The sequence below is a fragment of the Zosterops lateralis genome (assembly GCF_965231275.1).
Source record: "Zosterops lateralis genome assembly, chromosome: 3".
NCBI lineage: Eukaryota > Metazoa > Chordata > Aves > Passeriformes > Zosteropidae > Zosterops > Zosterops lateralis.
The window spans coordinates 11408233-11424004 of NC_139764.1; the positions used below are offsets into that span (position 1 = coordinate 11408233).

The following is a 15772-nucleotide window of genomic DNA, read 5'->3' on the forward strand; positions in this document are numbered from 1 at the left end:
AAAACAATCAAGTACTGAAAACAGAAAACCAAAGTGTCTCTCATAATGACAAAAGCAAACCCATTTGTTTTCAAATATGAGGAAATGCAGTGACAGCTCACTGGCACTGTACAGAGCTGACTAGAAACAAGGTTAACACTGTTAGCACTGAACAGAATTCATGAGCAGATTGCAACAGCTTTGTATATTAAATCCACATCCAGATTTGAAAACCAAACTCCAGTTGGTAATTGTCCTAACACAGGGTGGCTGAAGGGGAGCTCACAGGACCTGAACCAACAATTCCTGTAGGCTGTAACACGTAGGATAAAAAGGCTGCACTATTCAACCTAATGCTGTATTGAATTTGTTTCCTGGAATATGGATTTTTAAGAGCTGCCTTAACATCCTCATTAACTCTTTACCAGCATCTTGTCCATTTGAATGAACATTCACCTTTCTTAGATCCCACTAAGTTGTTCATTTGGGCAACAGTTTACTGTGGTGTGCTGCACACCTTAACTGTGCCATGTAACACAGCATTTCCTTGCCATTTTGTTGCATGATAATTCTCATTTCTTAAACAATTTGCTGTTCTGCTTCTCACTCCATTTTTCTAATCATAGCCCCTCTCCCAGTCCTTGAAACTGTACAGTCCAAAATTATTTTCAAAGGCGGAACTCCAGTACTTTCTGCACAAAGAAAGTCATCCCTGTTCACATCATCTTTATCATGAAAATACACAAATTCTGCTGTGCTAAAGAAGCACAGTAACACAAGCTTTCACAGCTTGCAATCTGTACACGGCATCTACCCTAAATAAGAGATTTTTGTCTACATGAAAAAAAAAGCTTCCATAGCAATTAACATTTTCAGATCACTGCAAGCTCTGAGTCATAGCTATTGTTATTTACAGGTAGGGGCAGCAAATAAATCCACAATACATATTGTATTTCAAACGAAGCAGATCAGAAAATCAAATCTAACTTTGTTATCTTACCAGCAATGACTGTGACTCAAAATAGTGTACAATATATGAGTAAGTGTTAAAAAAATACAGACAACACCAGTTAGCCAGGATGTCTGCTCATGTGATAATTCTCTCTTCAATGCAGCCAATTTGAAAGCTAAAAAAGAACAATAACTGTTCTACGAGGATTTATAAATAATCACCCTTGAATTCCTTAAGAAAGGAAACGGACACTATGATGACGCACAAGCACTCTTAACATATCAAAGCTTTAAAAATAGAAGAGTGCTGCCCTATAGATAAAAAAAAAAAAAAAGCCATGACTTTAAAATGTTGGTCCCACCTAACCCAGCTGCTCTTAAAGAAGAATCAGGCAAGAAGAGATAATGAATGCAGAAACACATCAAAACAAGGAAAAGCCACCAGAATATGCAAATAGGGTCAGAACCTAATTCCTAATTGCAGGGCAATTTCTCTCATGTAAAAACACACGGAAAGCTGCTTTTGCAGAGATTTCTCCCTCTTTTGCTGCTCCACCCCAGGATAGTTTGGTGACACCTTGTGAGCAGGTGCCATCAGGGCTGTCTCCCTGGCTGAGTTGTGGCAGTGGCTGGATGCTCCCACCCCTGGCTGAATTGTTTCCTTAGAGTTGTCCCTGCTGCACAGCAAAGAAATTCTGGCTGATAAAATGGTTTAACATTTGTCAAGGGGGTGAGGGATGACAAATAAAAGGTCCAACACTCATATCTACAAATGAGGTGGACTGTGTGGATCTTCATGTGTGACAAAAAATTAAAACTTGATTTGACTACAGCAACTAACTGAACTGCAGCAAATTCACGTGACCTTTGCAAGTGGATCTGTAATTATTTCTTACACCACTTGACCTACAAAGACAAAAACCTAAAGAAAAGTCCCAGCTATAGTAAATACTGTATTTAGACTGTCAGATCAAAGGCTGCCACAACCAGTCACACTGAATTTCAGAAAAATCGCCACAGAAAGGTCAAGGCTTGCTGTTCTGGCATCTGAATACAAGGGCAATTAAGACTTTTAAGATTTCCATCACATACGCAGTCCTGTGAGGACCAAGAAAAGCACTTCTACAGTCTGTGGCTGTTTGATATCACACACCATGCATTCTCCCAGGCCTCCCAGCAGAGGAGAAGCCTTGAACTCAGCTGATACACCTGTGGAAGAGCTACCCTGGTACTCTGGAGAGCTGCTCCCCTACTCACTGCATCTCACAAGATGCAACAAACCCCTGAATGATTTACATCACAAATGGACCACGTTTCCTGTACAACAGAGCACTTTTGGTTGAGTCACCCTATCTCTTATTTCTTTGCTGCCCTGGAAAAGACTGCACAGACTGGTGAGAACAATCATGTTTTTCCTTACAGATAACCAATTATAAAACAGAAGGTATAGAAGATAAGAGTGTTGAGAAATTATGCACAATGCAGCATCACTGAGATGTCCACTAAGATGTCTAAGGCTACAAAGACAGGCTAAATACAATATAAGATAACCATTTTTAGCCTTTTGATCGAAGTCTTTCAGGCCATCCCTCAGTACCCATGTTCTCAGTTTTCTCATACAATAGTTTTTGCTAATTCTTTGGCAAAGACAAAGCCAAATTTAAAAATAATAATAGAAAAGTGTCTTCCTTTCTCTAAGGCTGAGTTGCTGGATTTTAACTTTGAAGACCATAAAATTATGTCATAAATTATGCCTATAAAGTTGAAAGCCAAGAGCTAGGAGTTTATAAAGTTACAAGAAAATGAAGACAGGTACAAAACTGCTCAGGTAAAAACTGCCAGCACAATATTGCATTGGGCTTTCTAGTAAATGTTAGGAAAATTCAAGGAAATTAAAAGAAGAGCAAGAGATAGAAATACAAGTATTTTAAAAAGTTTTATTTAATACTCTGTTTGAGTATTAAACTACAGAAATTATATTCTGCTTACTCCCCACTTCTTTCCAACAAATATTCCTGATCTATGAAGGGTATCTAGGACCGAGCTGCGGAAGAACAATCTACAACAATTAAGAGTGTAAAAAGGAAGAAAAAATTAAATGGTTGAATATGAAAAGCACTAATACCAAGATGCATGAAGTTTCAGAATAACTGACATACAGACAGAATCAGAAAAAAAAGATCCAAAGCCCAAACATAAGCCCATGGTTTACAGCACAGCTTATGAAAATCCTGGGCTGCTATCAAGAAGAGCCCCACACACTGAGGTCAGCCTGGATAACCACAAAAATGTCTTTAATGTGTCTTCAATACAAACAGAAACCCTAAGTCAAAAGTCCTCAAATCAAACCCTCACTGAAGTTCTGATTAAGGGAACATTCTGAGGCCAAAGTACGCAAGTGACTGCACCTATCAAGTTGATCTTGGTCTTTCCATGGCAGGCCAGCATGGACACAGGTAAGAACTGATAGTGTACAACTCTGAACTGAAAACACTGGGCCCATCATTCTCTCCCACAGTTACATTCTCTTGGCCCTTCCTGTGTCACCCAGCTTTAGAAGTCTGGAGGGAAGGCAGCTCTTGTAGCTTGAGGCACAGAGGAAAAAGTATTGTCTGGAGCTCAATTGCTGCAGGCCCCCACCCCCAGCCCTTGCATGAGAACAATCTCCTGCACATGTAAAATCCCATGTGAAGTGCCAAGCATGTTCACTTTTCACTCACTTTCTGTATTTTGTGCATGTATTTACCACAGGAAGAGAAGCACAAAGGAGTTACTACCTTGAGTTTTGGCTGCACAAACCAAGTGCCTCACCTGCATACATGTGGTAAGTCAGCCTCTCGATGAGCTTCACAACAGTTCCTGCCTTGATGATGGGGATTCCAGATTTGGGCTGCATGTTTTCTTCAAACACAATATTCTCTTCAGAGTCGGGTTCTGCAAATCTATAAAGCTCAGGATTTGGAAATCTCATCTGCTCCTCTTTTTCTTCCTGTAACATTGTTACATCCAACATCCTTTCCAGCGTGCTTCTATATTGCAAAGATATCAATGCTGCCATCCAGTTGTTTTTCTCTTCAGCTGATTTAGCAGCAAAAATAACACTGTTCTCATCTTTTAAGATGATTTCAAAGGCATGTCTATACTCATTAGTGTCATCCTTATCATTGATTTGTACCTTTCTCATGAAGAACTTCTCCTTGAGTCGATATTCTGCATTGCTAGCACCAGGAAGTCTTGGCTGGCCATGATTTGACTTACAGCAAATCATCAAGCCGTCAAACAGGAAAATGTGTCTCTCGTGCTTTGCTCCTACACGTGTGAGTGTTCCTTCCATGATGAACTCGTTACAGCACTGTCCAATGTCTTTACCCTCCCAACCATCAATATTTTTCTGGATTTCATTCATTTTCTTAATTGCTAGCTGCTTCCCCTTCATCTGCTGAGTATAGAATCGGCATGCGGATTCACTTCAGGAGGATGGGAGAAAGGCAGCCTGTTAGTACACATGTATTTTAAACAACACAACCAGCATTAACACAAAAACACCACATCATCCTTCTGAGAAGTGAGGACTCCACTGAGAATGCAATTTCATCATTCAACATCAGCACCATTGCAAAGGCTTGACTAAAGTATCTCATCTGGTAAGTTTTCTACTTATCTTCAGCAATAGATGTTTCACCTAAACACAAGCAACCAGAGGCAGGCAAGCTGTGACTGCTTCTTAACCCAACAAACCACTCACTTCCATAACCAACAGAACAATTTTAGATGGCATTAATTTGAAACAAATAAATTCAGAAAAAAATAAGCTGTTAAATGCATTCATTTTCAAGCCTAAAGATTACCCTTGGCAGCACAAAACTTGCCTGGCAAAGAAAATATTGAATCAATTTTAACAGTAGTTTCAAATTCAAGAACATTCCCTTCTAACCACACAGAAAGGTACTTCTAGAATCTCTTTACATGGATTTTTATCACCTGAGCACAATTAACCCACCAATGCCATAACTTTCTACTTACCAGTGAATTCTCAGAACACCCCAACTACCAGTTCGCAAGGACACATAGAAATTAGAACTGGTTTAAAACAATAACAAATTATCTCGGCTTTGATGTCACTTCCTCTGAAAAAGCAGGCTTGTCACAAACTATTTTGTTCATTGTTTACTAAAAGAGGAAACCGGGAGCCCTGGATTTATAGCAGAGCATTGAGAGCAGGGAGCAGAAAAAGCGGAAAGGTTTACCTCAGCCTGCGCTTTGCAAGGCTCTTGGAGCATATCCGTTCCATACTGCTTTGAAGATTCAGCAGGGCAGTTATTGCTTGCTTCAAGCACTCCTTATCCTCTTCATCCTCGCTTTTTTCTTCCAATTGCTGTGAACATTGAAAGTCAAAGACAGGAAGTGTTACAAGCATTTCTGGGCTGTGCAAAGCCAGAAGTTTGACCCAGGAAGAAGAAATCTAACCGTCTGCTGATTTTCCACGCTCCTGCTTGTTGTAAAAGTTAATGGAAATGACCAGGTGTCTTACTGACACAGGTGAGACAACTCTGCTAAGAGCTTACTTTCACTAAAATACAGTACAGTCACTAAGGCCCCCCAGACACAAACACACACACAGTATTTATCTCCAACTGCTTTGATTTATCTCACAGCTCCTTAATGGAACCCATTCCAGGTGTAAAATCTTAAGGAGAACAAGCAAGGAAGGAGATTCTCATACACACCATACTACAGGACAAGGTCAAATCAGTCTGTAACACATACAAACATCCTAGAACCCAAAAGCTAAGCAGAATTCCTTCATCACATTTAAAAACAGAGGATTACAAGGGCTCTCATCTCATGAATAACAGCCTAATCAATAAATGAGGTTGAAAGGAACCTTGGAGATTACCTCAGCCAACCTCCAAGCACAACTGCAGAGCCAACACAGATCAAGCTGCCCAGAGCCACAGTGAGTTTGGAATCTAAAAATCTAAATTCAAACTGGACGAGAGGGGTTAACACTAATATTTTGCGTCTAACTAATGCTATGACACATACATTTTTTAAAACAAGATCGGCCATGTTTAAGATTGCTTAAATTGAAGATTTTAATCTCAAATCTTCATTTAAGCATTAAAATGTTTCATGAGTGAAAAAAATAGATGAATACCGCTGTAGCTTAGATGTCAAACTAAATAACATATGCAGAATTATTAACAGACAAGCATTTTAGACTATCACACATCAGGAATTAGCTCCACACAGTTGAAGGATTTGTTTTGGTGGTAGAAGTGAAATGAAGGCCAGCACAAACCAGAATGAGACACCCTTGGAAAAAGTACAGTTGTGCAGTTTGGTTCCAGTGTAAAATGTAAGTAATGTCCTCCAAAATCTAATAGATCCCAACATAGCCATGTTTGATTTTTAAAAAGGTGAGAGAACAGCATTATTTTTCTCCCTAACTAGAGTTAATCATTCAGTGCAACAGCTGTCAATGCCAAAGACTACTTTATTTGTGTTTTCAGCCATAGGGATGACCACAAAGTTTACTCTAGGCAGTTTTGGTTCATGCAGTGTCATCTGTCATACTCTGACTCTAAGCAGCATTAGGTGTGAGAGCCACTTGTGTAACAATCACTGCAAAATGCACCACAACAACCATCACTCCCCAAAAGATTCTGGAGAGATGACATCATCCAAGAAGGAACAAACCACCCTCTCCATATTCCTCTACTCTCTAGATTTAGTGCAGATATCATCTCTCCTTGCTTCAGTTCTGCAGATCTGGGTTCAGACAGAATTTCAGGCCAATGAGGCAGCTACAGCACCACTGGTAGAAGTCTTAAAAGAAAGGTTTGAAAAAGCTGTAACTACCTCTAAGATTTTGCATCTTTCCTGCACAAGCATTCAGAGAAGGCTCTTTGCCTTGTGGGCTGCCTTCTTACAAACTTCCTTCAAAACAGTCCAGCTGGATTTCCTACAATTTCTGGGTTGCTACTCTTCAGCAGTGGAAGAAATTGTTTAAGCCTGGTCTCCCTGAAAATAAGACTTACTAGGTCCTACAATATTCTGTACATTCTCTTCAGAAACAAACCAGTAGAGATTAACATTCATTACTGCAAAGCATTCTGCTCTTATGGTGATTTTTACAGCAACCTCTCTCCAGCTGCAAAAATGTTGGTATTCATCCATGTCCCAAAGCAAAATACATATCTGCATATAGAGAAAACAGTTAATACTCTCCCAAAAAGGATCCATTGGGAGTAACCCTATTTCCAATGGTAAATAGAAACTAAATCAAAAGCCAGGGAGTGTAATTATGCTCCAGGTTTAACATTTAGAAACTGCTAAGCAGAAATGTGTTTTCTTCTGTGTAACACCAACACAAATGGAAAATCAGGCAGTACTCTCAACTGCTAGCCAGACACTTCTCTGGACACAGGAATTTGGAAGTTTATATTCCAGCACAGTACTGTACAATTACCAAAACCAGACCTAGTCAGAACTCAGTGTAAATTACAGCAAGGATTTCATCTTACACTGCCCCTGGACAGTTTGGAAAGGTGAAAAGTAAAATGGAAAGCACCCAGAAAGTTTCTCTGCAAATCCCACTCATTCTTCTATAGCTGTGCAGTGCCCCCTAATGAACAAACCAGGGAGATTCTAAGTAACTGGTGGGGGGTTGTTTGTTTTGGAGTTGCTGGTTTTCTTTCTTTCTTTTTTTTTTAACAGAAAGTGCACTATATACTACAAAAAAGTATTATAATATGATGTGAAGGAAGTGCATACTTCTGATTATCAGTAGTATTACAGAGATTGTGGCTTTTAACAACCTTAGGAGAAAATATTGACTTATTGTTCATGTGATTCACAACAGCACAGGCACAAGACCCTGTTCATTCAAGGAAAACAAACTTGGAAAACAGACTGCTAGGGAAGTCTCTGATAAAAAGAAAGTACTTTCCATTCTAGGCCACAAGTTCTGAAGAGACACCAAGAAGTGGAAGACAAGGTATTTTGTTCTACATGTTGCATATCACAAGGCTTATACATTTATAAATTCCAAAGAGATAGAAAAGAAATCCTTCTCATGCAGTGCACAATTAGACTGTGGCAGTCGACCTCTTACTTTGTCAGAGAAGCATCTCTCTGGAAATACAGTGATAGAAAATACATATGAGAACATGCAGATTGAACCACAGCAGCAGGTGTCATGAGGGATATGAAGTCTTAGGGTTTAGAAACTTTAGGGTTTGCATCACAACCTAGACTTCTGTCTTCCCAGAAGATTAAGTCTAACCACTGAAATTTGTGAACTGCAAGTTCCCCAGTTCCTCTGGGAATCAAGACCACAGCTTCGATACACAGCTATTTTGTAATCAAGAATAAAAACCAACAGGATTTCTTCTCTGGCCAAGGCAGGCAGGTCTGCTGGCACTTTGCCATAAACCAATTCTGGAAAGTGGCTCAATAGCACAGAGATATCTGAGAGCACTCTCTTTTTGTAATTCCTACAAAAACCAAAAAACTCAGCCCAAAGCAGGAGTGTACTGGGGACAAAAGAAAGTGTTCTCTTATCTAGAAACTCTAATTTTTAGAAAGCATCAGGAAATCATCCGAGACCGTAAATGGGGACAACTTCAGGGAATACTATGCACCTCTGGAAAACGTTAGCAGACTAAAATGCACCTCACACTTGAACCTTGAAAGAAACTTCGCATGCCGTATTCCTGAATACACATACACAGCTTCAATGCACCAAAATTTGAAAAGTCATTTTGTTTTCATATAAACACAGACAATTTTGAGCACAGTGCAGTAAAAATAACCATACAGCTATCTGTTTAATTAGATCTACATTACACCAGGAGCGTTAGTTGCACTGACAGTGGAACAGAACATAGTATCTTACTGAAGCAATGATAAAAACCTTTCCTCCACCCAAAGTTTAATTATGCCTTCTCAGTTTCATTTTAAAAAGTTATATCCAATAGTACACGTTAAATATTAAGCCCCAGATATCAGATAATTAGTTACAAAAAGCCTTCAGCATTCTCTTGGAAGTACATTTTAAAAGACACAAGATAAAAGGCCCTCATCTTTATTTCATGTTAAGTTTAACTCACAATACAAAATATGATCAACCCATCAAGAACCATACTGGACAAGTAAAGCATCAAAACAGAGGGAAACAAAAAACATTTCAACTTTTAGTACAAGATTCCTTGTTCCTTCACCTCTTAACTGTGTGACTTAACAGAGATTCTAAATATACACTGAAAATTCAAGTACATCAAATGTCATCCAAGCCAAAAATGTAAAACATTTGGGCTAAAAAGACATGTGAATTTAAGGAACTGCTACTTTGATTACTCAATGTGAATGTTCTTATTTGGGAAGGTGTGTGTATGTGTGAAATTAAAATAATTATGTCTCAGAATTCAATTACTCTACTCTGAATGCAATTTGAAAATCAGGATGGACATTGAGGAAAAGTCAGGAAGACCCATTCAGAAGAATATACTAGACCAGTCTGTGAGCTGATGTTTCACCAACTCAACAGTTCCAAGTTTTATAGAATACGTTTCTTCTGTGGCCAATTTGCCATCAGCATTCCCATAAAGGGGTTCAGCCTGCCAGAAGCCCATATTCCAGATTTGCTCCAGAGCTATAGCACCCTGCTCAGTGTTTCACCTGGTGCCTGCTCAGGAGGAAGAGCTGTAATTTTGCTCTCAGTTTGTGCACTGGGAAGCGATTCACGTTTGGAATCAATGTTGGGTTACACACACTCAGCATCTCCTTCACCAAGGAAGGGATAGAAAAGCAAAGCCTTTTTTCCAAATGCCTTCTCTGAAGTTCTCACAAAACTATTTCCTAAACATTCAGACTTTTTGTAGGCTCCTAGCAGCCATTTATGCATTTTACATTCCATTACTGGGAATGGCTGCTTTGCCTGTAGGAGGCCTTGACTTCTCCAAGTACAGAAAACCCATTTGCTCTGCATTTTTCAGAAATTTGGGGTTTGGGTTTTTTGCATATGCTGATGTCTCCTCCACAGCAGCATCATTACCTTTCTGCAACAAATGTACAAGTTCACACAGATCCTTCCAGAGCCTTCATGCTCTGAAACTCTCTTCTTTCTTACTCTCACTTTGGTTTGTCTCATCACTATTAGCAGACCTGCAGAATACACTAGAAATTTAAAACTCGTAATTTAGTTCATAACATTTAGTTAGATCAATATTTGAAATCACAGAGTATTTATTTACCTATGTGCTTCCACACTTGTAATTGAGGTCTTCCATTTTCTTCCCTCAAATTTTCCATCAAAGTAATCACAACGCAATTTGAAAACATCTTCCCTTTCTCTTTTGTAATTCCAAAGTGGATTAAAATCCACTTTTTCCTGCTTCAACACAATTCAAGTCTGATCTTTGCCAGAAAATTTTGCAAGGCTGTAGGCAAAACTGGATGACACCTCTATGTTTGGACAGAAATGTCTGAATTTTTGAACAGAAATGTAGGAATGCTTGAATGCTATGTAAGGTGAATTCACAATTTCAGAGATCATTCTGGGAAGCAAGGGTAGAACCCAAATAATTTTAAGAGGAACCCTGGTGGTTAAGTAAAAAAAACAGCAGGTGAAATGAAATGAATGAAATGAAACAGCAAGTGACAAGAAGAAACTATGAATGGAGTTTGTTGTTCCACTTTTGTTTGTTGTTTCCTTCATATTTCCATCAGTTTCCACTGAGTATCTCCAAGTACTGACAGAAAACATAAACCTCTACTGTTACAAGAGAAACAAAGCTGGCAGTGGGACTAAATCCACAGCTCCGCATCCAGAAGTACTTCCAGTGAAGAGATCCAAGCATATGGAAGCCTCAACCACTGCACTACCTTTCTCCAAGGATCTGCATTTTGCACAGAAGGTGGCAGGAGAAAAGGACAGGGAAATACTTATTTTTTTTACTGGTTTTAAAAGATTATGCAGCAATACAAGTGTATCAGAGATTATATCATGACTGCCACAGTCACAAAAACTAGGAGCTGAAAATCCCAGCTTAAATAAGCTTCTTAATATTCAGTCCTTGGTGGATTTTGTCAAAACTTTTATTTTAGGGGGAAAAAGGGATCAAAATTTGTGCAAGTTCCTGTAACACCCAACCATCTCCATGGGAGCTTGACCTTGGGTGTTCAGCACAAGCTGCTGCCATGGAAGTTGAAAAGTTCTCTACCATCACTAACAGCAGTCACTGAAAAGTGGCAACATGTTTTTTTATCTTCTACTTGCCAGAGTCAGGATTAAATGCATGAGATGGTATTACTTATTTGGACTCAGTTGTTCATTAATTCTTATCTATATTACAGTCTCACAAACTGTGAGTTCTACAGCACTTCTAGCTAACAAACAAGAAATGGAGCCCCCCTGTCTCTCTAAAAGGCCTTTTAGGAATGAATTGTCCAGTCAAGAAATGACACCGAAATTATTTTTACTTTTAATCCAGTAACTAAACACTCATGGCCCACAATGTGGATTTTTCTATCCAATCACAAAACACCACCCAGAGCCATGGAGAAGAAGGTGAAAAAGAAGGACTCAGCCTATGCCCTAAATCCTCCATCTTGCTTTATATATATTACTATATTCTAAACTCTTCAACTCTAAGTTTTCCACCCTGTGATATCACACACTTCTATTCAAACTCCACACCCACAATCCCAGTGCTGTCACTGAATTTTGGAAGCCTTTTCCACGGGCTCAGGTCCAATGCAGTGTTTGCTTGGGGGTCAGTGCCTGTCAGCACAGAAAGTCTGAAATTCTCAGTGCCCAGGGTTCCAACAGGAACAGATCCTCCAACTCCCACAGGACTACAGAGCCTTTGCTATGCAGGTGTTTCAGGAAGATCGATTGGAAAGCAGGACTTTGGAACCCCACGGTTAAACACGTAAGTCTGGAGTTCAGGACCTGCTTCACTTGACCTCCCAAAGAAGTCTGGCCCTGTGACATCCTGCTCCTGCCTCAAGGGAGCAAAGTACGGTTTTTGTTGTTACAGGTCCAGCAGGATTGATTGACACAGCTCAAGTGCCACTGAGGAATGTAAGGCAAAGGGTCACAGGAAATATTTTATGCTCACTCCTGTTATATTTTATCCAGTTTTTTCAGAAAAGCAATTTTAGAGGGATAATAGAAAAGAATATTCTCAGAGGCACCTATTTAGAAAGGAAAGGAGATTATTAGAAATTATTACAGAATTTCCTGGAAAGAGATATCTGCTTCTCAAAATCCCAGATACATCCTGTGTATAAGGAAAAAACCCTATAAAGCAAAACATGCAGCCCCCACCAACTCCACAACAGATGACATAAATCACTGACAAATGAAGTGACACCCATGTGGCACAGATTCATCTGATACAAACACAGGAAAGACATCAACAAGTGCCACAACTAGAAAGAAAATTAAGGACCAATTAGTTTGATTTAAAATAACCAAGTTTCTGGGAAACGTGCACACACACACACAAATGTGTGACAAAGTTTTATTTTCCCCTATCAACTTCTCCCTTTTGGCTGATGAACACACAGCTGACTTAAGGCATAAACCCACTAGCAGTTAAAGGAGAGAAGAAATAGAAATATTGTCAATGAAACCCCACAAGCAAGAAATAAATGCAGAATCTCATTTCTTCTTCATTTCACCTGGCTGTATCAACTCCAGCTTCTATCACATGACACAACTCCTGCACCTCTAAAACATTCCAGTTGTAATACAAGCCTTCTTAGCTTAACAATATGAAGTTTCTTTATTTTTTTACCTGCTGTCATATTCTAGGAAACGTCTTAGACTTCAGACCAAATTTTACATTTCCCGTTTTTTCTCCCAAGAAACCCCCAAAGACACTGTGTAGTCCTTATCACACACTAGCAACAGTTTGGTCAAGCTGCACTTTCTTTAACACAGTCCATCCTCTGTCAGAGACCTAGAAGTGCACATTATCTCCAGTGGATAGAAGAAGTCATCCACATCTGCAGTTCCATACACAAAGATATGTAAAACAGTAACACTTCTGCTTTTTATTTTATCTCAAACAGTATTGTACATACAAGTTACTGTCTTTGAAAAGAAGCACTGAAGAAAAAGTGCAGAAATAAAATCTTGTGCTGGTTTCAAGAGAATGCTTTCTTAAAATACTTCACAGCTAGTTCAAATCCATGATTTACTGGTTTTAACAGTCATTAAAGGATACTTCACAAATTGACTGAAGCAACAGAAGCTGTTAATCATAGTGCTGGTACTGAAGACAAGCAGTCCAGACAGAGTTGTGAGACAATGATCTATAATTGCAGATACTATAAAACCTTTGCAGACTGACAAAGTTCAACTAATTAAGACTTTCATTCTCCACCCTGGGCTGGGTGACACCACTTGCAGATGGGATTGCAAACCCAATTCACTCAGTTTGTTACACTCTGGAATATCACACTGGGTGAAACAAGGCTGAGAATCCAAGTGAAGTCAAAGCCCCAAATACTCTGGGATGTGTTGTCCAATAAAACATACAGCAAGAAACTCAGGGGATCAAGCTCAAGACACTGTGCTCCTAAACTAACATTTTACCACCTTGTGCCTTCTTCAGCAACATGTAACAAATTTAATAGCAACAGGTTGGGAAAAGGAGAGGTTATCATCTTGAAAGACCTTGCCAAACCAGAATTATTATTTTTTACCATTAGTGTGGTGAAAGTGGAGGACAAAAAGGTTCAACTGAGGAATTATTTCTACTTGAGCTGAATTGCCAGTCAGTAAAACCTGAAATGTTACTTATCATCTAAAAACAAATTTTGAAAAAAAAAAATGGAACATAATAGATGTTGCTGTGAAATAAAAGCATCCTGAGATTTTTAATACATTATAGATAGAATTCCAATTAAAATATACTAGCAAAGAGACAACAGGTTACCATTCATAAGTCATGGAACTCGAGTCTATACTTGGCTTAAAAAAATCCCAACCACACGAGATTCCCTATCAAGTTCTCCTGTTTCCCAGAATATACTGTTTTATCTAAGCAGAGTTTATATATGCTTTGCAGCATTTCTGCTTGGAAAGAAAAGAATTTTAAAGTAATCTGTTCAGCCAATGAAAGAGTATCATACATGCATACAAATGTGCAGCATTTGAAACAGTGCCCAATTTAATTCAAAGGTCTTGAAAACCTCTTTCTTCAATGACTAAAGGTCACAGTTATGATTCTATGATATAGAAAAGCTCATTTATTATCTGAACACCTGCAGAAAAGCAGTTTCACACAAAGCTGCTGTTTTATATAGTTCCTGTATAACAGTTTGAGGACTTTCAGGCTGGTTGAAGGAAAACACAGCTCTTAGTCCTATGCTAATTACCCAACAATGTAGCAGCAAGAAGATTCAGCTAAAAATAGAATATGCATTTGTGCATCTCTGGTGCCCAGTCCAACTTCACGAGGGATTACTTTCTAAATAGGATAACCTTTACTGGATAGAAATTTACTTTTTTTTGTAGTCTGCACAGTTAGAAGGTAACTGAAATACATTTTAAATAGATTACTTCAAAATATACATTATACAACAGCTCAAAGATAAATGCTAACCTCTCTATCCTTAAGTATGTCTATATTCAAGAGAAATCAAATGTTGTTCCCATGTGCTACTTTGCCAATATTTTGTCTCTTCATGACCAGAGGTCCATGTTCATAGCATTTCTAACTTGATTATTCACAGCCATGTCTGCAATCACTAAACCAGGCCTCTTACCATACAAGAGAATTAAATACAACTTTGTATCCATGGAACTGTCAGGATGTGGCTAAATAACTGCACCAATATCCCTCTGTGGCAGATAAAAATCAGGCTGGAATCTGTTCAAAGATTCCAGATGTAAGGAAGAAAAGGTTACTGCTAGCAAAGACTACTTGAGGCAGGGATTCATCTGCTGAGTGCACACTGATGGACTCACTGACAGCTGAAGATGCTGCCACCAGAGAGGATCTCTCTCTCTTCATGGGCACTATTATCCATCACTGCCTGTTTTGTGTACATAATACAAAATTGCTGACAGACCACAGGGACAGATGTCCAACTAAAAGGCGACATGAGCAACACAGTGGGAAGAAAACCTGGGAGGTTATTATCAGATACAGAATAAAATCCAGACCAACACAATCAGACTGACAGAGGGTAGAGGCGCTCTGTGTGTGTACAGCATGAATGTGAAAAGAAGAGTGTTTCACAAACCAGAGGCCATGAGTTGCAAAAAGACTGAAAAATTTTGGGGGGAGGTCAGCTTAGACTCCATTCTTCCCTAAAAAAGGTGAACACAGGCTGCTCCCTGTTCCTTAGGCACACATGCTCTCCTTCCCCTCTAAAACAGTGGCGAGAAGCAAGGCAGGATGGCTGGGTGTCAGACAACATGAATCCTTCATGCTTTGTCCATTAGGTAAACAGTGCCATGTTCACATGGGAGCATGCAAAGCCTTCAGCACTGCATTTTGAGACAGGGATAAGTGTGAGCAGAGAAACCTTTAACTGTGTGACTCTTTATCATATAAAATGCAAACAACCTGTGTGTGTCAAACCCCCCTTCCAATGGACTGCCATCAAAGGAAATGCTTAATATTTTAAAGATGCCTGAAGTCAGACCAAACCCATGAATGAGGCAAACACATCAAGCACACATCCCAAAACTTTTCAAAAAGCATATTTTACAAGATGTGCTACATCCCAAAGGTGGACATGTAGATCTAAATCACTAAAAATGGAGTTACAACTGCAGAAACTTAGGCTGAAAGATGAACTACTGGCTTATCCAAAG

At 39.2% G+C, this 15772-nt stretch overlaps 1 protein-coding gene across 5 annotated transcripts in view; it reads right to left on the minus strand.

Moving 5' to 3' along the window:
• The window catches only part of SOS1 (SOS Ras/Rac guanine nucleotide exchange factor 1), a 43553-nt gene that overhangs the window by 10923 nt on the left and 16858 nt on the right, over positions 1–15772 (minus strand). For all 5 annotated transcript variants that reach the window (XM_083857532.1, XM_083857534.1, XM_083857535.1 and 2 more), the window contains 2 exons: positions 5178–5305; positions 3742–4397 (listed from right to left, as the gene is read on the minus strand). In XM_083857532.1, the coding sequence (XP_083713658.1) occupies positions 3742–4397; positions 5178–5305 (784 nt within the window). The remainder of the gene's footprint in view (positions 1–3741; positions 4398–5177; positions 5306–15772) is intronic.